At 32.2% G+C, this 24,722-nt stretch overlaps 1 protein-coding gene across 5 annotated transcripts in view; it reads left to right on the top strand.

The window, feature by feature from the left end:
- LOC139484892 (protein Fe65 homolog) overlaps nt 1-24,722 on the top strand; it is a 122,738-nt gene that overhangs the window by 25,443 nt on the left and 72,573 nt on the right. For 2 of the 5 annotated variants that reach the window (XM_071268935.1, XM_071268932.1), the window contains exon 3: nt 10,288-10,369. In XM_071268935.1, coding sequence (XP_071125036.1) covers nt 10,348-10,369 — 22 coding nt within the window. In that variant the 5' untranslated portion in view covers nt 10,288-10,347. Of the gene's footprint in view, nt 1-5,564; nt 5,588-10,287; nt 10,370-10,407; nt 10,450-14,020; nt 14,165-24,722 lie in introns of those variants that run through there. The other 3 variants (XM_071268933.1, XM_071268934.1, XM_071268936.1) reach the window with 3 other exon arrangements.

The raw sequence follows: 24,722 nt of genomic DNA, 5'->3' as shown, positions 1-24,722 counted from the left end.
TTTATTTTTCACTATAAAGGTCTATGTATATGATTCTTGTTATGGCTAATAAGAGTGAGAAATTCCACCTAAATTGTTTTATTAATCTTAGAAGATAGTTATCAAACGATTGAGGCTCAAATTACCTCTTGGTTAGTTTTAATCAAGAATTGATTTCATGGTCAATGGGAACATATAAAATTTATGCATGGTTTCATTTTAAGGCATATAAGCAATGGACCATAGTCTGAAGTGATGCAAGTAATTTCTTATATTTTTAGAAATTTAGATGAATAATTCAATTAAGTTTTTGAAATATAACATGTTTAATGAATTATTAATATAATGAATGATAGGAATTGACTTCATTTTCTATAATAGTGAGTATGAATGTAATTCATGTTATGCTTATGTAAGGAACTATTTCTTAGGTATATTTTCAATTCAAGACGAGTAAATGAATGTCAAAACTTCCGTTAAAACTTCATTTCACATCCAATGCCACTCTGACTCTTTACATCAAATGATCTACTGCTCAAATGTGGGAGTTTATAATGCAGATAATGCTGAAGTATATAAACTGATGCTTAAAACATACATCCATATTTTATCAAATTTAAAATATTAATTTTACTTTCTGCTTATGAATTTAACAGATTATTTGCAATTTAGTTATATTACCAATTACGTAATCCAGAATTCATATTTTAGAAATCATTGTAGCTAAATGTTTACATCATTCATGATTATTTTATACATTCTGAAAAGTTCTTGAAAGTATTAAAAATAGTCTTTCTAATTTTGGTCTATTTTAATTTGTTTGTTTAGTTTTATTGCGAACCCTATCTTAGTTTTCCATAGATTCACCTGCAAGTTACCTGTCCATTTAAACTTTTGTAAGTCCTATTGTCCCATCTAACAAATACAACAGGTATTGTTCTCTGTGTAGTTTATTCACTGGGACCTTTAAATTTCTTCTAGGAGAAATATATCACTCATTGATTAATTTACCTGACCAAAAAGTTATCTTCTTTTTTATTGAAATACTTCTAATAACTCACATAAACTGTATGCAATATTGTATTTATTCAATATTATCATTAATATATTTTCAATCTGTTCAATATAAAATCTGGTTTAATACTAAAAAGTTTATTTCAGACACATTTTTTAGTATTTTCCAATGAATTTACATGTTTTTGTTGTTGTTCATTTATAGACTTATGTTTATGAAGACCTTAATTCAAAAATAATAATATTCAATTTTTTATTTATCAAACACACAAAAATATTGAATATTTGATCAGAAATCAACTTTTAATTTTTGAATCAGTATTACAAATGTAATATTGAACACATTAAAAACGAGTTACTCCAGGTATCGAATAAATACAACACCACATGCAGTTTTGTGAGTCCTTACTAAGTATTTGTATAAGTATTTTTTCTTCATTGACAGTTCAATTTTTTACTCAGGTAGATTAATCAATGAGTGATATATTTCTCCTAGAAGAAATTTAAAGGTCTGAGTGAATAAACTACACAGAGAACAATACCTGTTGTATTTGTTAGATGGGACAATAGAACTGCCAAAAGTTTAAATGGACAGGTAACTTGCAGGTGAATCTATGGAAAACTACGATAGGGTTCGCAATAATATTCATCATTTAATAAAGTTCCATTAGAAATCATGTCAGGTTGATGAAGGTGGTTGTGTGCAGTTTTGACTCCTGATCATTATAGAAATTCATTGTAATAAGTAAACATTAGAATAATCCTTTTAAGAATTGAATGCTTTTTTTTGTAACTTCATTGGGGTGTCAAAGCGTTGACCGAAGTACATTTTGTATGAAGCGCGGAAGCGCTTTATTTTTAAAATGTGGGCACAGTCGACGCTTTTTCAACCCTATGAAGTTACAAAAAGAAGCATTCAATACTTAAAATTACATTTTTTAGCTATGATCATGAAAACACGAATTTTATATATGTTTTTATGTAATTCACCTGTGCACTTTTTTGTGGAACCACGTGTTATCATGAATGATAAGTTTTATTGAGTAATGCAATTGCTTAAGGAATAGCACGTGATGTGCAGTTAGCCAATCAGAATAAAGCATTATTATAATGTAATATATATCTAATGTTATTATTTATTAAGAACATGTTTCACATGTACTTCATCACAAATTTAAAAGAAACTGGAGATCATTCTATGTTGTTGGTTTTAAGCACTCAATTCTATATAGCTATAGATATTCATAAGGAATCATTAAGTTTATATTAGTTTACATTTTAGTGTCCTGTGATTGGACAAAACACATGTATCATAATCTTACTGTGTTATGTAGATTCATACTTAAAAATGGGGAAATGTTTATAGGCGAAAAATAATAATACAATATAGAAGTTTAAATGATATAAATTGATTATAAAGAATGAACAAAAAGTAAGATGTAAGACAGCAAAACATATGTCTTGCCATAGGGTAGAAAATAATCCATCCATATCATCATTTTGATACAGCATATAATATATAAAATCTCATGTAGTCAACAACTTTATTGTTATATAAGTGTACATATTATAATTAATATATCTTATAGGCGTTTGACAAAGGTCAAGTGTACCTTGGTATACACATAATTAGGGGAGAAAAGCAACAGTGAAAAGTGACATAGATATTTCCCTTAGATGAATTAATATTTATTTTTATGTTTAAAGTTTAGTATAAATTGTTTTTATTTAGATTTAGATTTTGGTGTATTTTCTTAGAATTATTAGTTAGATTTTTTTGGTGACAGGCTTTACTGTCTTTTTGTCCAAATTAGATTTCAGTTTAAAATCTGAGATTAGGGATTGAGATATTTTTTTTTAATGATATTGTTATGGTTCAAGTTTTGTTATTTAAAAATAAGCCTGCAATTAATTGATAAATAAGGTGAATTAGCACTATTTATAGTTAAAGCTGTCATGTGTCATGTGGTTAAATAAAAAAAGTTTTTATTATGTAATGTTATGCGAGAAAATATTGTTTGGTGACCTACTAGAATTTGGTCAACGGAAAAAAAGTCACAGGAAAAAAAGTCACAAAACCTCTAGGAAAAAAAGTCACAGGAAAAAAAGTCTCAAGAAAAAAAGTCACAGGAAAAAAAGTCACAATTATAAAATTATTTGAAAGAAGTATATAAAATGTTTTATAAGAAGTATGTTGGAATGCACATGACAAAAGTGATTTTGTATATCAGCTGTATGAAATAGATAATTTAAAAAAATGTAGTTTTGTTAAATAAAAATAATACTACTTGTAAAAGTGTATCAGATCAATTATTTTTAAATAAAAGCTTTTAAAATTTATATAGGTAAAGCGCACATCGATATTAACAGATTTCGTTTTATTTATGGGTTAATAAAATAAAAAAATATATGTTTTTCATCATTTTTTTTTTTTAATAAATACACCAAAAAAATGAAAAGGGTAATAATTTATGTTCTCTTTTTAAAACCAAACTCTTAAACAAACAGGATAAGCCATTTGTTTCCTTTTCATTCATGATAAGCCCTAGTTGTTTTTCATGGGTAGGGCTTCCTTCCAAAAGAGGAAGTGAAAGGTCTGCAAAAAAGGGAAAGGTGCCACAAGAAGCCACTAATTAATCTCAACAGTCACTGTCAATAAATGTTGTAATTACATAATTATTGTTAATGGGGATGCTTTGTTTGTTTAACATGTAATTGAAGGATTCTCATGAAATTGGTAAAAACACAGCTATAGAAAAACAAAAATCACAATAACATGTGGTCAAACCATATCATAGACTTTCTAACTTTGACTCAAATTAAAGAAAATGTATGACTTCATTTACTTTTCTATAAAAGAAAAAAATAATTTCAAGTGTTATTAAATCAAGTATGGAAGTCATCAAGAGCAACAAAGGTGGTTCCAAACTTTGCTACCAGGGGTACATGTACACTAAGCATACTACCAGAAAGACAGTACAGTGGTGGAAATGTGTGAAGCGATCCAGCACTGCATGTAAAGGGTCCATTACAACTTCTCTGCAGAATGAAAATCCAACTCCTGGCCAGCCACACAACCATGATCCAAGTGATATTAGCATAAAGTACACTAAGTCCAGGTACGCAATGAAAGAGCAGGCTGCTCTCACCAGAGACAAACCAAGCCAGATCTTCGCCCAGGTTGTTTCAACATGTGAAGATGATGTGCAAGCAATGATGCCCATTCTACATTCAATTCGTTTTGCTTAATTTATTTCTTTAACACTATATCAACAGGTCATACATAAAAAAAAAGGTATGAAACAAAAAGAACTTCAACATGTATCAGTACACGATCTTGTACAGGTGACCTATGTTTGTTAATTTCTGTGTCATTTTGGTCTCTTGTGGACAGTTGGGTACCACATCTTCTTTTTTAATATATCAATACACGAGCTTGTACAGGTTTTCTTTTGCTTTGCGATTTTACGTGTAATTTCCAAAGCAAAAGAGCATAAGACTTGTAGAAAAATACGTTTAGCTGTCTATAACTAGCATCATTCAAGAAAGATATGAAACAAAACTTATTACAACAAAACATACATTGTATCGGTTCACGAGCATGTACAGGTTTTCTTTTGCTTATGTAGAAACATATGCTAAGCTGTCTAATTTGCTTCTAATGTAAAAACACATGAAACAAAAATAATTACAACAAAACATGTATCAGTAACATTACAAAAAAAATCCTTTGAATGACATTGAAGACCTGTTGGTGAACGTCTGCTGTTGTCTGTTCTATGGTCGGGTTGTTGTCTCTTTGACACATTTCCTAGTTTACATTCTAGATTTTATAATAAAACAAAAGGACATGGGATACAAAAAACAAAAAACCATACTTGCACATGAACAGCAGAAAAAAAACACACACAGACAAAAGTCATTACCAATATATAAGTGCAGATCATATGACAGTTTTCATACAAAATATTAATTGTGACTTTTTTTCCTGTGACTTTTTTTCCTGTGACTTTTTTTCCTGTGACTTTTTTTCCGTGACTTTTTTTCCGTGACTTTTTTTCCTGTGACTTTTTTTCCTACATTCTAGAATTTATGTTGTCAATATACTGGTAAAGTGGGATTAAAAAGAAATAGTCCAGCCATTTCTCATGAAGGACTACATCTGAATAATCAGTCATTTATTTCGTGATTATCAAGTAAAAAATATGAAGTAAGGGAGTAAATTTTTGTAAAAGAGATTAGGAGAATTAAAGATTAGGATGATTAAAATGATGAACTTAATGGTTATGTAGGAAAGAACTGTAATTGGATTCTACCTATGTATGAATATATATTATAGAGTTGAAAAAATTATTGTCATAACATTGGTTGGTAAAAAATATTTGGTGCATATAGTATTTCAAAAAGCATTACAAATAGGTCCTGCTGATTTTGGGGTTCACTTTTTAGTTGAGAAAACAAGGAACTAAGAACAATATATAATGTAAAGAAGTTAGGTTCTATTCTCACCTGAATTTTTTTTTTCAAATACAATTCAGAAAAGTATAAATCATGGAATTGATGGTTCACAGATGATTATTTTTTCTTGCTTCAGGTAAAAGACTTCATACATTTTATTAATACCCATTAAATACATGGTATCTTTGGTTCTCAGTAACACAGGTTATATTGTAACGGAGATAAGGGAGATATGCCCATAATTGAATTGAATACACAAAATAGATTTTTTAAAGGGGATTACTTTACAAATATTGAAAAGATTCCAGTTGATATATGTAAGACAAATGCAAACTGTAAAAAAAAGAAGAAACCATCATTATATAATTCTCTAAGGAGAAATTTACACCAACTTACAAACTCTAGTGAAAAAGACTGCTTCAAGTATAGATTAGCATCTTCTCATTCAATTGTAATACTGATCTTCATTGGAAAGTCTGTTATTTTCCATAGGATATGCACATGGTTTGGACAAAGTAGACAATTGTAATCATTGCTACTATATTAGGGTCTGTAATTTGATTAAAATCTTCAACCATATAGTTAGGCTGTAATTGTATAGGGTGTAAACAAGAGTGAGGCCCATACACTTTATTACTATTTTGAAATCAGGGCCACTTGACACCAGAATCTATGGGTCTTGAACTATTGACATCATACAACAATCACTTTTCTATTGTGGTGTCAGATAGTTTATATTATGATGTAAAAAAAAAATCAGGAACCTCTGTGATGCCCTTCTAGACTTACTCCCTGGGTATTTTGTACTTAGATATTGGATTATTAAATGAAAACCAGATATTCCTTCCTCTACACCAAAGATAAGTGTTATGTCAAGGCAAATTATCAGACAATTTTCAAAGATCAAATGTTTTAGATGAACAGAGGAGATTTGTGTCTGCAAAATTCACATTCAATGTTTACTTTGATCTTCAATAACATGCACAAATTAAATAGATTATTCCATGTTTTATAACCATTCTAAAAGCTTAGGCAAAGTAATCCCAGGGGAACTATTGACGTATATGAATATTTTGTTTTGTAATAGATCTATAAACCATTTTTGGCTTGATTAGAAAAAGAGTGGGATGTTCTTGTTTATATATTCCCTGATGTCTTAACCATATTTTAGAATCATTAACTAACTGTCTTATTTGTTACTCCATAAAGGGACACTACAGTAAGCTGTTTGTCTCTTAACTCATCCAAGTGTCAAACTATCAGTATATCTTTGTAGACAGACTTCTGATTTTGATTGTGAAAAAGTTTATTATATATGAATAAAAAAAGATGTGGTTTATACATGTGAGACCACAATCCAAAGAGGCAAATAACAAACCATACAGTCTACAGCAACATAATCAGGTGACTGTGAAATATGTTTAGTGGAAAATACTCTGATATATACTTTAGATTGAATAGAGACTATCAAATATCTGACATTAACACCAAGTTCATTGAACAGCTGAAAGCATTAAAATATGAAAAAGGGCAACCACTGATGAAGTTCCAGACTTTTGGGGGTTCATTCTCATTTATCCAACTTTTTTAAAATATAGGTAGTACAGGTAAAAAAAAAAGTTGGATAGATGAGATCAAAGGTAATCAAGAACAAAGGGTTTTCCAATTAGAGTTTGGTTGAATGACAGGTGAAAAATAAGACTGAAAATTATACCAGGATTAAATTTTCTGTAGTATTATTTAGCATAGCATGTTAAAATGTGCAACTGACATTTAGTTCATGTAATGTAAATCATTTGAAAGTATTTGAAAGTTATTTAACCGTTAACTAAAATGTGAATTGGATAGAAAAATATCAGTTGCACTTTTATTCATGAAGAATTTGTCAATGAGATGGAGCTTTTTTTGTGTAATTTAGATCCTCTTCGTTCATTTTTTTTTTTCTGTTCTTCTGTCCAAATGATCCAAATAGGACAAAATATAAGTTGAATACGTTTTACTACACAAAGACTGAACAGAACAAAGTTCACAAAACATATATGCATGCATATATATATAAAAAAAAAAGCAAAAGCAATTCTAGAACAAAGAATATAAAATACTGGCACAGTAATATCAACCGCATACCGTGACTAAATGAATGTTCAGTAGATTCACAAAACATACAATGGCATTAAAGAAATGTCCACTATAGATATACACATCATACACTTTTTTAAAGGTTAACAAACGTAGCACAGAAATATTCATAGCACACTAAAGGAATGTTCATTTGATCTTTATCCTAGTTTTAGTAGGTGGGATACTGCATCAGTGTAGTGATTTACGTTGATCTGTCCTTGCTGTAGTCTCTCCTTAAGTTGGGTCAGTCTGTTGTCTATGTTTCGGTACTTTAACTTGCGAGTCTTGCGTTTCCCCCCTGCGGCGTACTGGATGAGTCGAATTTCTGTGGCAGCCTGTGTATTCCTTAGCTTCTGTATGATGAGGAACAGGTTAGGATGAGCCTTGTTTAACTGGTTGTTGAGTTTATGGTGCCAGCCTTCCAAATGATTTGTTGTCCTTGGTCCTACGGTAGAGAAGTGGTTCCATCGTTCTGATTCTCTTTCAACCCACTGTTCTGTGACGTAGTCATTTAAGCTGGTTACGTGTGCATCTTCGGTCTGATAGTTATTCAGTGCATAGAACTATACGTCTTCAACTTGGCGAGGAGGAACCAAAGGAAGGTGCTGATGCTCGTCGTACGTGTTGATGAAGTAATGGATCATTCTTATATTCTGCGGTCATACCAAGAGTCTGTACCTTTTTCCAGATGCGCTGGCAGAAGTGGAATAAACAGCCTTTGATACTGGCAGTAGGAAAGGCTGTCTCTGCTGCATTACGGGCTGCCGATTCAAAGTCCATAAAGATTATGTTTGGGTTGATTGATACAACATCTTATTTGTATATTAATATTTGATCATTACCTGTTGAAGTTTCTCTCCATTCTCCTTGTAAGTCAATGTCGTCTGGTGGCTGCCTAGGTAGTTCAGTATTGCGTTGACGATATAATGAGGATTTACAGGCTGTAAAGGTTGGTATCTTTTCTACAATCTGCCTGGTGTCTTCGTCCCATTCCCAGCACCGGAACTGTATTATTTCACTGTCATAGAGTGTTGGTAAAGGGTCTAGACAGGAGCGTGCTTTCTCTGATAAGTGTGACAAGAATAGCTTGGCTTTGATATCAGCATGTGATGGTGGATGGTTGTGGTCTCTTGGAAATCTGGTAACTAGATTATCTGTGGTGTTGACAGTGCCAGGGCAGTCCATTTCTGTACATTTCCAGTATACAAGTTCTCCATCTCTTCCCTGTTTTCTGGTCTTAACACAATATCTGTAGCCTGCAACTGCTAGGTAGTGACCTCTGGCATGAGGAATTAGTTGTACTCTTACTTGTGCGTTTATACTAACCATGAGCTTAACTAAGAAATATTCTTTATAAGAATAGAGTTCATTCATTCATTCATTCATTCATTCACATGTTTTGGAAAGATTGCTGAGTATTGTTACATAGTTTTAATTTTTAACACTTGGAGATATGGGATTAGGTTGTGAAAAATGTTTAGATTTTTGCATTGATGAGCAAATATGCTGAACACGAACAATGATTAATTTGGTAATCACTTTGAATCAGCACCACAAATAAAAGTTAACAGGTCTAAAACAGTAATAAACACATCATATTTACTCAATAAAATGTTGATATAAAATTATTATTGATTTGTGGGTTTCTTCTGTATAAAAGATGAAACATCTATTTATTATTCAAAGTATACTGAATTTTATTTGAAATATACTAAATTTTATTCAAAATATACTAAATTTTATTCAAAATATACTAAATTTTATTCTAAAATAAAATGTAATAAGTTTACTATAGCCTCTTTTATGTATATATTTTTAAAATAATATAAAAACATACAGGAACAAATTTACTGTCAAATTTTAGAAAAACACCTTATAATTACTAAACAAACAACTCAATAATTAACAAAAAAAAAAGTTGGCTAAATGAGAATGCCTAATTTTAAAAAGTTGGATAAATGAGAAGACACCCTTTTGGGATGGGCACACGAATATGTGACAGGGTTAAACTAGTACTTAAGTTTTTATATTTTTTCAAATTCTTTTATTAGAATATTGGAATTTCAAAATATTAGACTAATCAAAGATCACTAAAAGTTTAACAGCAGACAAATCACTGTTTTAGAATGAATTTTGCATATATTTAATACATATTCTGTTCATGATTAGGTTCAACATTGCACTACCCTTTTCCAGCAGTAATGGTCTTTTTGTGGATGTTGCACATGATTGTCAATTGTTCTCAGCTTCAAGTGGAATGGCAGGGCAATTTTAGTTGAATTGGTTCTTGAAGTGTACTGAAGGACAATTAAGAAGTGTTAAAAATGTTGATAGGATGATATGCTTACTATCCATAAAGGTCCCTTTTCAATTTCAGCTTCACATCAATCACAACTATCAAAAACAGATATTCCTATCCTGGGTTTTGGATTGTCTTGGCCAATTTGAGACTTTCCAATACCTCTATATGCTAAACAGTTGCTGGATGTTACCAATTTAATAGGATACTTATAGAAACTTTTCCCTTCCTTCATGAATGGAAGCTTATTGATTTCCAAAGTAATTAGCAGGTTTATTACATATTATGATTCACATAACAATATACCAATCATTACACAGGAAAAGAGATCAAATGATTGGAATAAAACTATTTTGATGGGACAATTCTTTAAACTTTATGACTTCTAATGTTAATTTTATCATTTAATGTTTCAGATGATGTCTTAATAGATTCACAATTTGAGCAGATTAATAGACCACCCATTACAAAGTACCATGGCACAGTCACCCAATGATAGTAAGTTTCCATGTTGTATATCATGTTATATCTAACAGACCACCCATTACAAAGTACCATGGCACAGTCACCCAATGATAGTAAGTTTCCATGTTGTATATCAAGTTTTATCTAACAGACCACCAGTAACATAGAACCATGGCACAATCAGCTATTGATAGAAAGTTTGCATGTTGTATATTGTTTTTATGACAGGTGTAAATGAGTACCCCCAAACCAACAGCTATATAATAATACGGAAATGTGGTTTAATTGCCAATGGGACAACATACAAAAAGAGTAAAAAAAACGCTGATGTAGGATAGCCTGTATCATGGTGTTTCTCAGTAGGGCTTAATTTCATAGGGATGTACCCTGTCTAATGTAAATCCCTATGTTCATAAAGAAGATATTGTTCTGATAAAACAAGTGATTGCTAAATATAAGTCAAATTACTGGAAAGGGATTAATATAAGTTGCAAAACTTGTTTCCCAATCCACTATAAATAAATATGTTTAAACTAAATTACCTAAAACTATGCATTGAAATTTTCTTATATAAGAGTTTAGTTTAGACAGCCCTCTGGCTTGCCAAGGTTTGTTCTAGTATTTCACAATGCTTTCAACAGATTAATTGTCAGTTTGCTGGAAGCTTCTGAGATTTATTGGCCCTATATCACAGTAAGACTAATTTAATTTAAGGCTGACACTAGGAATCTGCCTTCCTTGTATCCTACAATACAATATATATTAAAGTTAAGAAACAGGTTTCAAGGAGAATTACAAAAAAAAAGGTAAGTCATCCTATAGTATCATCTTTTCTTTAACTCTTGTTATTGTTTATTTTCACCATGTAAATGTGTACAGTTTGTGGACTAGAAATCGTTTAAGAGATTGTTTATTACTTTTACAAGTAATATATACTGAGTGCCAATGAAAACGCAACACTTGGTTTTTCAAAAATAAATTTTTTATAAGAAATGATAATCTCTCAAAATAAATTGTTCTTGAAAATTAACTATTTTAACAATAGATCGATATCAAACAAAAATGTTTAATTTGTCATCTTTCGGGCGCAATAGGTAAACGAAACATCCAATGTCGAATCATCAACTAACAGTCCTAACAAAAAATGTTACAACCCCGTGGTGCAGCGCAATCTCGACAGCGCCGTGGAATTGATAATCCCGGACGTTTAATGTGATCCCAAGGAATGTTATTCCACTAGTCCCGCAAAGCAAACTCAAGCTGACTTTTTGATTTTGGAGGTGGTTTTCATCGTCTAAAACATGTCAAATCTGATGCAAAATTTGGTCGATCGGACCAAAATCCGGCGAAAAGCATGACTTTTAGTCAAGGCGGGTGCCAAATGTCTATGTAACCTCCATTGACGTTTTTTGTACATAATGAATGATTTTTGGTCTACAGAATTCGATATTTACGCCAGACGGCCGTTTAAATGTCACTAAGGAAAGACTGTGGTGCTCTTAAACAATTTCTGCGCAAATGGTGCTTTCAACTGAATTGCTCCAAAGGTTCTACCGTGACCACCATTGAACTCTTTGACATTTGGACAGCCATCATAGTCGATATCGGATATGTGAAAGACCAAATGTATCGGTCTTGCTGAGCGTTTCTTGCTTTTTGTACCCCGGGATGTGGCTTATCAATAAATGATCCATTTTGGTTGAATTTGTGGATAATTTGGGTTATTGTAGAGGCTACAACTTCAGTCTTCTCGTAATTGTATGCTGTGAAAGGCTTCATTGGATTATGCCCAAAACTGCATGTCGCTGGTTGTCGGAAAGTCCTGGCATTTACTCAGATGTTTATTGCAGTTTCCTAACAATAAGGGCGGGAAAATTCATGACATTAGCCAAGCTTTAAATGACAAAATCGTGAAAATGGTGCGTATGTTGAAAAGCGGTGAACTCGGTTTTTGTTCGTTCAAAATAACCCTTACTTCGCATTTGTTCCAAAAATCACTCAACCGTAAAGTTGTCGAAAATTGTCTTAAAAGTCATTTTCAACCAACTATACAAAGTTCTAATATAAATAAAATAAAAATTATAAGATTTTTTGGAAAAACAAAAGTGTTGCGTTTTCATTGGCACTCAATATATATGTTTTTTTGATAGTAAATGTTTGTTGATTTAGTGAACTTGTATGAGTTTTAAGGCTAATTTGCAAATTTGGCAACAAGCTTTTAAATGGATAAACTTAAATTAAAGCTCATAGAGTAGTCCTATGAAATTGTTATGACAGAAACATTTTAAATGCTACTCAAATACTTATATTTTCTTACAAATCAAAAAGCTGAGAAGGATTTAAATTTATTTAAATCAAGTAGATTGTGTATCCTCACGTATGATAAAATATAAACTATATTTATATCAACAATTTTAATGATTACTTTCATTTATTTGATAAATGTTTAATATTAAATTCACTGTTATTATAATGATGTGTATACATTATCATATAGGTATAAACAATTCATGAATGTCATAATTAGTCCAAAACATCGATGTATATCAATACTGTTGTGGGAGTTGCATTAATTACGTGATGTGATGAAATAACGATTAAAAATGTTTTGATGGAAATTGTTCAACAACTCTGTCTGTTCAGAGTACCTGTGAAATATTTTCCACCTTTATCTTGTTTCACTTTCACTATACATCCCTATATTATTGAACTGATGCATTGATTTTCTGTATTCATGTTCAAAGGGAGGTAATTCACCCCGAGTCTCAAACTAGGAAACAACATTGCTAGATTGGTAAGTTGCTATTTTGGGGAGTTAGTGATAGAGTAGAGGAATATTTGGGAGACTATCAAAATCTATTCTGTGTACTAGTGATTAACGTTTCTAACACTAGCATTTACATTCCAGTAACATTTATTAGGGGAATTATAGGGTTTTAATTTCTAGGTGTCTGTCCACTGCTTACTTGCTCTAATTCCTCATTTAGGTTTCAAAGATTGAAGTGTTTGATGTGACACAGAGTTGCAATACAATTTAAATTAACCCCAGATGAACTAATCAAATTATAGACTTAATTAAAGTATGGTTTGATTCATTTTATGGGTGAGCGGTCATTGCTAGATAAGTGTTATAGAGTAAATTCAGTGAATAAATATGTTTAATTAAGGACTGCCCATTTGGAGAGAGCTTTCTGGATAACACTGAAGTTTCTGTTTTTCTTAGATTGATGGAAAATGTTTGTTATAAATATTTTTGTAGATGGATCAAAACTGGGTTTAAAGAAGGAAAAAAAAATAATCCTGAATGCACTTAATTTGCTACAGAATGGAAAATTTATGTTGACTGTGTAAGACTTTAGTGCAAATCTACAGTGTTTGTAAACAAGGCCATGTAAATGATGCTGTGTTTTAATCAATGTAACTTCAAAACAGAGGTGCTTGAGTGAAGTATTACTGTTATTATTCTTCTGTTATCTATGTTTTTAATATACTTCTGACAAATGACTACTAATTATGTATTATTTGACAGTAATTGTTTTAATGGAATTATAGAGGCAAGATATACTCGTTTGACTTCCTAAATGTCCACGTTCTTTTCAGTGAAAGGGGGATAACTTAATCTGAAATATTGCATTAGAAAAGTGATTTGTCTCCCTTTAAGTAAGAATTTTATTATTACTAACTGTATTGATTTTACCTTCCTTTAACATGAATCATGCCAGACAGATTGTTAAAAGGTTTCAGAATTGGCTGAAATAACCGAGTACAGACACTCACTTGTCACAAAGCATTCATGAACCTGGATTATCATTCTCTAGGAATTTAATTGTAGGTACCATCAGAACTTAACAAACGTAAACTATGTCAACTTATTTTAATGACTTCTTTTTTAGAACAATTTTCTTTAAAAATTACTACTTTTATATCCTTACATTGTAATTACATTTAAGAGACAAATGTGTTTGTGTCATTTAATGCTAAGTACTTATTATCATTACATTTGTATGCATTAAACTTGCTAAACACCAGCATAAAAACTCCTAGACATGACATGGATACATGTCCTATAAAACAAACCAGGGATTGTCAGTTAATCCACATTCAAGGCTTGATTTAAAAGTGAGCATTTACTCCATGGTCTTCCGTGTTAAAATGGAACCAAGAGAAAAGTATACTACATGAAGAATTGTGTATTAGATTTATCTCAAATGCCGTGTTGTTAACAGACCCTTGCCAAAAGTTCTTAGAATAACAACAAAGCAACAAGATCATTGCATCTGACTGATACATTTAAAATACTGGTTGAAAATATCACAGGAAAAATTATTTTTAGGTCAACTAGCAGATTTATTGTCAATTTTGTATTGAAGATGCTGATTAGGGAAATTGTTTTTCAAACCAGTCATCTTTACAAAAGTATATCTTCAAACACCAGAATCAGTAGTTACAATAGGCATGAACACATTGCAGTAGAGTCATTTACACTGCAAATGTTTTTATGGGACTAATGTTGATTCCATCATTTCAATGTACATCTTTTAAAATCTGAGTTTTGAGACAAAGTGAAAAATTTGTTTGCATCTTTCTTTGAACATGAAGATGACCTGTTGTGGGAACATTATATGATATGAACTTAATGACTGTTAGCCATCCAGAACTTTTCATATGGGGGGCCACTTGTGTCATGCTTCAGTGATTTCTTATAAAATCGATTTTTTTGCCATGAAAGGGGTCCCAGGCCCCCAGGGCCCCCTGGATCTGCCTATGGCCATCATATTAATTTGTCCTTAATATGCTCAATGGACACCAAGTTTGAAGATAATGATGGTTAGGGAGTAACACAAGTACTAATATAAGGAACTTTTAATAAAATATTTCCATAAACAGCTTACATACATGTAGTCATGCAATGCCTTACATGTCTTACATGTGTGGTTGGTATCATTTAACTAATAAGAAGGTATATGTAGGTAATCTATATAATTGAGCTTTTCATTATAGAATTGCATGGTAGTTGTAGTTGAATTGAAGTAAGCCATTCCTAATTGCCTCCCTTTGTAACATAAACTGTTACATAGATTGGCCATTCCTAATTGCCTCCCTTTGTAACATAAACTGTTACATAGATTGGCCATTCCTAATTGCCTCCCTTTGTAACATAAACTGTTACATAGATTGGCCATTCCTAATTGCCTCCCTTTGTAACATAAACTGTTACATAGATTGAGGGGGGATAGGAGGGGTCTTGATCCTGAAATCCCGGACTTGAAAAAACGAAATCCCGAGGTCCCGAATTTAAATAAAGCAAATCCCGACATCCCGAAATCCGAAAAAAGGATTCCCGGATCCCGAAAGGGTCAATCCCGAAATCCCGAGCTTAAAAACACCCGATCCCGGAGTCCCGATAAAGGTCCTATCCCCCCTCTAGATTGATTTCTCTTGAAAGACTCACCTTATGGAAATGTTAGTTTGCTAAAATATGACGTAAAAATTAGACCTAATCTGAGGTTATGTTATTTTTGGTTGTGAATTGGGAAGTGGTATAGTATGTAAAGAGCTCATTGCTTACATTTCTTGGTCTTCAGTTTTCTCCTGTCAACATGAGTAACCTTAGATAATTCTTTTTCTCAAGGAAGTACATTACAATTTAGTATAACTATTTGATAACCTACATTTTATTACCAGCCAAAGAACATTACTGAATTTCTTAGCCAGTATATTGAAGCCTTATAGGAGTGTTGAGCTAAGGAGGTCAACATATCCTTGTATATATCTACAATTTATTATTGTGGGAACAAAAAGAAAAAGACAGAAAACTGTTGTACTGTTAAATGTAACATGATATCATATTTCAGCTATTCATATTTTTATACAAACCAAATTTGTTAATATCTTACACTTTACTATAATTTGACAGTATATGAACTATATCAATACCTCTCCATGCCACCAGAACAGTCACCCCTCTCTATGCCACCAGAACAGTCACCCCTTTCCATGCCCCCAGAACAGTCACCCCTCTGCATGCACCCTCCTACCAATGAGTGGAGAGGTGGAGGAACTATATCAATACCTCTCCATGCCACCAGAACAGTCACCCCTCTGCATGCACCCTCCTACCAATGAGTGGAGAGGTGGAGGAACTATATCAATACCTCTCCATGCCACCAGAACAGTCACCCCTCTGCATGCACCCTCCTACCAATGAGTGGAGAGGTGGAGGAACATTTGACTTTAGCCATATGTTATTTCCCTATTTTACCTCATGGCCAATAAATCACCTTACAAATCTTTTTGCAGTATCTATTGAAGAATTTGAAATTAAAAACTTTACTCCCCATTATTGCCTCTCAGAATGTAAATTTTCAAAGTGAAGGAATTTAAGAGTTACGTAACAAAAGATTTATTTCAGGAATATTGAAATCTTTTCAATAGAACCTTTCACACTATTTTTGTATTTTCCGTTACGATAAGTTTCTGTAGAATCTAATATGGTAATGAATTGTGAAACATTTACCCTGGCTTAATCTCCTTCAATTTTATCGTGGAAAGCTCTTAGGAATGCTTCAGATACTTTCTGTGAAATGCAATTACTGTACGATGCCGTAATTTTATAGTCCATATAATGCAACGGAAGAGAACCTTGTCTCTAAATATTGGTTTAGAAATCACATTTGCATTCTATGGCAGATAGATGCAAATAATGGTCTTCAGAAATGTGTCGTCTCTTTTGGTAAAAATTATGAGTTTCCTGTATGTTACTATGGAAACACAAATTTAATAAAATGATGTAAATTGATCATACAAATGACAATTTATTTGTGAGATAAATAGACAACATGGCCATTCTTGGTAAATGGACATTGTATACATTGGGTAATTGACTGTCATGAATCTACGTAGAAAAGTGTAAATTGAATAACTAAGTTTGCTAGAATGCAGACAAATGTGACAATATATGTTTATTCCTTCTTAATGTAATTTGAAAGTGGAAAACAGACTTGATTGCAAGCCATATCTTTAAGGACAAAATAAATAAAACGTAAATGTATCTCTCAGTTTGTCTGACTTTCTAAACAGTCTTGCAATTAGACTTGGAATTTGTTGTTCCTGTAATTGTGTCCTTGAATTGGAATTTAGAAATGCACATGGAACACAATCTTATTTGCAAAAAAACATATTAGAAAGGAAAGCTTTTGAAATTATACTTACACAAGAGAAAAACACTTGATATTTATGACCATAAGACATTGGAAAACTTGTATGATGCATCTGAAATCATTATATATACTGAAATATGTATCCAGTTTTACCCCCACACTCTTTTTTTCTTGTCTTTAAGTACAAATAAGATCAAGTACCAATTTAAAATAATGAATTAAAAAATTTCTTGACCTTTATTCAAATTTCACCTACTTTCTATTTCTGACAACATTTGAACACATTGTTGGAATAATAATCTTCAAAATGAATGTTTGACTTCAATGATTGAACAATTTGATCGTTTGATATTTTAAAGAATAGTTCATCACCAGTATAACAAATGTAACAAGCCTGTGATTTATACACAGTTATATTCATTACAACCATGTCCTTGTCAAGAATGATCAAGTGAAATTTTCTATCAGTCCTCTGATGAAAGAGCATTAAAACTTATATATTAGATACAAACCATCAAAAGAAGAATAATGATTTTTGCATCATTGCTTTCTAAGAAGTGGTTATTGAGTTTCATCTTCTGGTCTCCTTGTGGTATTTTATTGTAATCGAGAACTGTCATTTGATTCAGGTCTGTTTCTCTAAAAATCATGTTATTGATGGAACTAATTAGGAAAGATAACCTTTAGGGAATTGAGCATACTTAGCACAATTTTTCTGTCACGTTGTATTGATAAAAGCATGAGTTGTTTCCCTTTTCAGCAATACATTTATTGAGATTGATTTTAGAAAGTACTTTAAATTTCAAAAAATTACTATGAATAATACCACTGGAAGAGTATTGCAATAATAATAAAAATTCTGATATCTGTTACCATGGTTACTTTAATGTGTATTTTTAAAATTATACTGACATGATAACTATATATATTATTTTAAATTTTGTTTGGTAAATTTAAAATCCCAATAATAAATTCCCCCAACTAAATTATACTGAATTACCAGTAGATTCCTAAATTATATTACAGTAATAAAAATTTGAAAGCAATGGTTCCTTAATCCACATAGCTTGTTGAATAGCCATTCTATATGATTCTTTTACTTCTAATAAAAATTGAGCTGAGTAAAAGAAGATCTAGTAGGAGCATTTTTCAATTGATGACTTAAAACTACTTATATGATGTGAATTGGTACGCAATATTTCACCAAGAGTACGTGACAATCAAAACACAGCCCAGCTGACATTAACCTGTACTGCGGACAAAGGGTGTATCATCTGCTGTCTTTTGTAATAACTTCCTTATATTATCTCTTTAAACCCTCCGTTAAGCCATTAGACACATGTTGTTGCTCAGTAATTGGCGACAATTCTTCCTGATTTAATTGTTTTCTGAATGATTTTCATCTTTTGGATATTTAGTGAACAGAGATAGTGGTATAAATCAGTGAAGTCTCATTCCCAGAATTATTCTTACTTCCTGTAACTTAGTATTTTTTTCTAATTTTATATCTTAGGAAACACTTGTTAATGTTCAAGCTTTAATTACATGCAATTTAGGTTGTTATGCAATGAATTGAATGTACAAATTTGTTTGTGGAGCCTTTTTTTGCTGGGTTGCATAAAGTGCAATACTAACTTGTTGGACAGTTAAATTATTTTTCAGCCCAGATCCTTGAAACGTTAAAGAATGTTCACAATAAATATCATCCTGAATTGGATTGCTAAGGTGGATTACATTAGATGAGAATCTCACGAAGTACTTGAAACCTAAGGGTGGCTGGGGTATTGAAATATGGTTTTGTTAGTCTTCTTCCACCACACAATGAAATCCTTGCCATAGTGGGGTGTCTGTTTGGTTGTTGTGGAAGTACACATGATAATCACAGTAAAGTCTGGCTAGAATGGGCACATTTAATCTGATGCCTTAAATTATAAGGCCATGTCTTGTTATTCCAGTGAAAATAAGGGCTCTAATCTTACACAGTCCTGTATCAAGCTTAAATGTGGTTTTAGTTCAGAATTATTCAACTTTTTGCTTCTTGCCATACTATGGTCCTATATAAATACAAAAATAAACTATCATAATTATTTCATCTGATATAAAAAATAAAAAAAAACTCATTAAAAAAAATAGTTTCTTTTGTTCTGAAAAAGATTGTCTGGATCGATTCTTTATCTTTTCCTTTGTTATATTTTTGCTTTATATTTCAGTAATACAAACATAATTTCCTTATTCAATAAAAGTACATTTATTATCCATAAATATAAAAGAATCATTGACTCTTTTGTCCAAATTGGTCAGTAAACCTTTGTTATGAGAATATCTGTCTGTTTAACATACCAATAATAATCATATTTGTTTTATCCCTATTATTTATAACTTTTATCTTTTACAACTTTGATACAATTGTTATAAGAGAGATAAGATTATACTAATTGTGTCCTCATAATACAAATTATTCAAAAGAATACCATATTCCCTGTTCACAAGGACTTAAGTTAAAAATAATGGCAAATATCAGAAATGATCACAGTAAGTTAAAAAAAGATTGTTTTCCCCAGGAGATATACATGATATATAGAATAAGTTGTTTTCATGAACTGTTTTTAGGCCATTAAGCTGCCTTATGCGAGCACCCTAGATTTGTGTGCTACCCAATAAATGCTGAAATATGTATCATTGTTATTATCTAGCTGGATGTTATGTTATTTATTACTAATTGGACAGTTTTTTCATACTTAATTACAAAAAATATGACTAGAAAAACCTTAAATGATCCTTGAAGATGCACATAGGAAGTAGGGCACATTAGGAATCTTTATGTAGTTTATTATCCCCTGAGATTTTGGCTAAGCTGTCAAAGAACAAATGTATGAAATGGTTAATCTCCGAAAATCTCTAAAGACAAGTAGTTTAGATTTTTCAAATGGCAAAAGTCGTAGGAATATTGTTTGTCGTCAATACGTAGTCAACTACGTCAGTAGTCTAAAAATAGGTTCCACTGTTCATGCTGTTGGCGGCAATTTTAAATTATAAGACATATTTTTTGTATCTTTTCAATTTGGAGGCAGGGGTTCAAATTAGCGGTTGTCCGAGGTCTGTGACCTCCCACTTTTGCAGTCGGACTTTCGACTTGGTTACTAGCTACGCTTGACATGCCCGACTTGAGAGGAAATAAAAAATAACTTTGCAAACCTTTTTACAAAAGTCTCCTAAATAAACGATCTCAAAACTTGTTTTTAGCATTATTATTCATGACAGCGATGTTCATTTTGTTCAACCGCTAGCTTTATACAGATAATCGCCGACAAAGAATGTGTAAATTCGAGTAAAATCGTATCTGACAAAAACAATATTGAAAACAAAATGGCTGACGTGAGAAGAAAATTACAATATCGGATCCGATTCCGGAAGCGGATATGGGTAATTCTGAGTTTTGGCGATCAACTTTTAAAAAAATCAGACAGATGACAAAATACATCTTTGCATTGTAAAAAAATTTCAATGGGTATTTTTTTTTCTCAATTTTAATGGGTCAGTTGAAATAGCTGGAAGTTTCTTATTTTACACATATAGTGCAACTAGATTATATGATACCTGAATGTAAGCAAATCATATGATATGTATGTGGAGTCCTTTGGGACACTCTACCGCCTCCTGTTTGATAACTTTGAAACGGATGAGATCCCCACCTTTCAACCATATACATTCATGTATGGGACTATATAACTAATCAAATGAAATATAGGTGAAGTCCCTAGGGTCACCCACCACCTCCTGCTTTAGAACTTGGAAACAGTCGAGATCCCCACCCCTCAACCATATTTATTCATGTATTGGACAATATAACCAATCAAATGAAATACAGGGGGAGTCCCTGGGGTCACCCCATCCCTCCTGTTTGGGAACTTTGAAACAGTCGAGATCCCCACCCCTAAACCATATATATTCATGTATGGGACAATATAATAAATCAAATGAAATATAGGGGAGTCCCTGTGGGTCATCCCACCCCTCCTGTTTGAGAACTTGGAAACGGTCGAGATCCCCACCCTTAAACCATATATATTCATGTATGGAACAATATAACAAATCATATGAAATATAGGTGGAGTTCGTGGGGCCACTCTACCCCTTCCTGTTTGAGAATTTGAAAACCGTTGAGATCCCCACCCATAAACCATATATATTCATGTATTGGACAATATAACAAATCAAACAAATTATAGGGGAGTCCCTAGGGCCACTGCACCCTCCTGTTTGAGAACTTGGAAACAGTCGAGATCCTCACCCCTGAACCATATATACTCATGTATGGGACTAAATAACAAATCAAATAAAATATAGGAGAGTCCCTGCGGTCACCCCACCCCTCCTGTTGTTTGAGAACTTGGAAACAGTCAAGATCTCCACCTTTAAATTAAACCATATATTTTCATGTATGGCACAAAAGAACTAATCAAATGAAATATAGGGAGAGTCCTGAAGGTCACCCTACCCAATCCTGTTTGATAACTTGGAAACAGATGATATCCCCACCCCTCAACCATATATATTCATGTATTGGACAATATAACAAATCAAATGAAATATAGGGGAAGTCACTGGGGTACCCCACCCCCTCCTGTTTGAAAACTTGATAACGGTCGAGATCCCCACCACTAGACCATATACATTCATGTATGGGACAATATAAAAAATCAAATGAAAAATAGGGGTAGTCCCTAGGGTCACCCCACACCCTCTTGTGTGTGTTTTGAGAACTTGTAAAAGATTGAGATACCATTACTCCTAAACCATATTCATTTCATTCCTGTTTGTCATTTCAAAAAGATTGAATGACATACACGGTCAATCTTATAGGCGTCACATATGCATATCACTTTGCTATCCCAAACTTAGACATCATGGACTTTTGGTGAAGGTGGGAGTCATTTAAATTTACTATGGACAGGTCAGACCTCACCATTGATCCCTGTAGTAGTAAACATTTGTCTGATTTGTGTCTCATAACTTTTGTAATGTAGAACACAAACTCAGTTTTCTTTCCAGGGAAGCAAGTCCATTCATACTTTTACAAGCTCGTACTAAAGTCAACTTGAACTACAAACAGTCAACTAATACGAACAATTACGATCAACTAGAAGAACTGCAATCATTGCGAATTTGTACCACTACTGACTCAAGACTCATGACCACGAAAAAAATATACTTGTTGGCATGACACGGGTTATGTTCTTCTCATATATGTCATGATGGTATGATACTAAACCCCTAACGGGAAGGATTGTGCCTGATGTTCATATGATGAAATCATAATCTTTCAGTCAGTTTAATTGAAGTCTGGAGCTGGCATATCAGTTAACTGCTAGTAGTCTGTTATTATTTATGTATGATTGTCATTTTGTTTATTTTCTTTGGTTACATCTTCTGACATCAGACTCGGACTTCTCTTGAACTGAATTTTAATTTACGTATTGTTATGCATTTACTTTTCTACATTGGCTAGAGGTATAGGGGGAGGGTTGAGATCTCACAAACATGTTTAACCCCGCCGCATTATCACTGAACTTGCATATATTTGTTTAGGGGCCAGTTGAAGGACGCCTCCGGGTGCGGGAATTTCTCGCTACATTGAAGACCTGTTGGTGACCTTCTGCTGTTGTTTTTTTCTATGGTCGGGTTGTTATCTCTTTGGCACATTCCCCATTTCCATTCTCAATTTTATTGATATATGCGTTGCTATTGAAAACCTACATAAAATATGAATTATTTGCCTTAATGATTAATTCATTAAATGAACATAAATGTACAATTATATATGAATGTTTAATGTTTAGTTTTTTAAATCTTAAAAAAAAATTGAAGCAACATTGCTATACTCACTACTCTGTACCCCTTTACACTGTCATACTTAAAGGATTTTGTTTTTGATTTGCAACTTTTTGTAAAGTCAACAAAAAAGTTTAGAATTGATGGACCAATAATCTTATAAAAAGACCAAACATAAACTCTGGTCAATCCTCTACAAAGATTGGGTGTTTAATCTATATGTTACAAACTCTAATTAAGAGTGAGAGAGAATTAGAAATGATTAAAAGGAAGTTCAATTTTAAGACATTTTAGAGAAAGAGAATTGTAGGAATTGTTTAATTGGCATATATTACACATGTTATAACAGCACATGGTTTTGAAATAAGTTTATCTTTTTAAATCTCATTTTCAACTGGAAAATTGAAAATGCTGTTAAAGTACAAATAAATGAACAGTTTGGAATAAATTTTCTGCTTAGAAAAGGATAAAAAATCATGTGGGATTGTTGTAAATTGTATCTGTTGCATACTAAATGGTTCTAAATGTTCATTTCCGTACAATTATTGCTTATTTAGCCTGTTCAGCAAACCTTTTTAGTATGTGTTTCTAGTTCCTTTAATTTGGTTTAATGATGAGTATCAATGTTTTCCCTGATATTGAATCCTATAATCTGTGTAAAAATCGACAGTTCATGTTGCTTCAACGATTTTGCAATTTCCACTATGTTGTCGTAACATTTAATATATTATGTGATTAAAACCCTCTCTATGCAATAAACCAAGATCTAGAAGGATTAATTTGACTTCAGTTGTGTAACATCTCATTCAAATGGCAGCGTCCTGAATAAGGATTTTTTCAATAAACTTTTTTTAAGAGTGTTCCCTCAGGGGTCTGAGTCATAACTGTGATTTAATGTCCCTATCACAGTTGTGTTATTGATGCAATATCCTGTGTTAAAACTATTTCAAGCCTCATTTATTGGGATTCATGTGTGAGAGAGTTAAAGATATTGCCAAAACTTTTTTCTTATCTCATTACCACATCTTACGATTCATATTGCTTCCTCTTTTGATAGAATCGTAAAATGCTTTTGTTCCGTTTTTAATAACAATTTGATCGTCCTTATTGGATGAACAAGTTGTTGTGTTACTTGGTAAGATGCTTAAAGACATTTAATAATTCCTGTCAAGTAGGCACGCTGGTTTTATAAAATCATGTTAAGGTATTCTTACTACAAAGGAAACCAAAAGACTTTACGAGATTCTCAGCCATTTGAATTCTTAAAAAAGAAGCCATAACCATACTATTTATAAGAGACTGATAGCTGCTAGTGATTTTATACTCAAAGATTAACCAACTTTTCGTATAATTAGGTCAATTGTGTTAAGGGTCTTCATATACTTTAAATGCAT

This window comes from Mytilus edulis, chromosome 8, assembly GCF_963676685.1.
Source record: "Mytilus edulis chromosome 8, xbMytEdul2.2, whole genome shotgun sequence".
Lineage (NCBI taxonomy): Eukaryota > Metazoa > Mollusca > Bivalvia > Mytilida > Mytilidae > Mytilus > Mytilus edulis.
The sequence above is the reverse complement of the archived record's forward strand: the minus strand, read 5'-3'. Positions and strand labels throughout refer to the sequence as shown.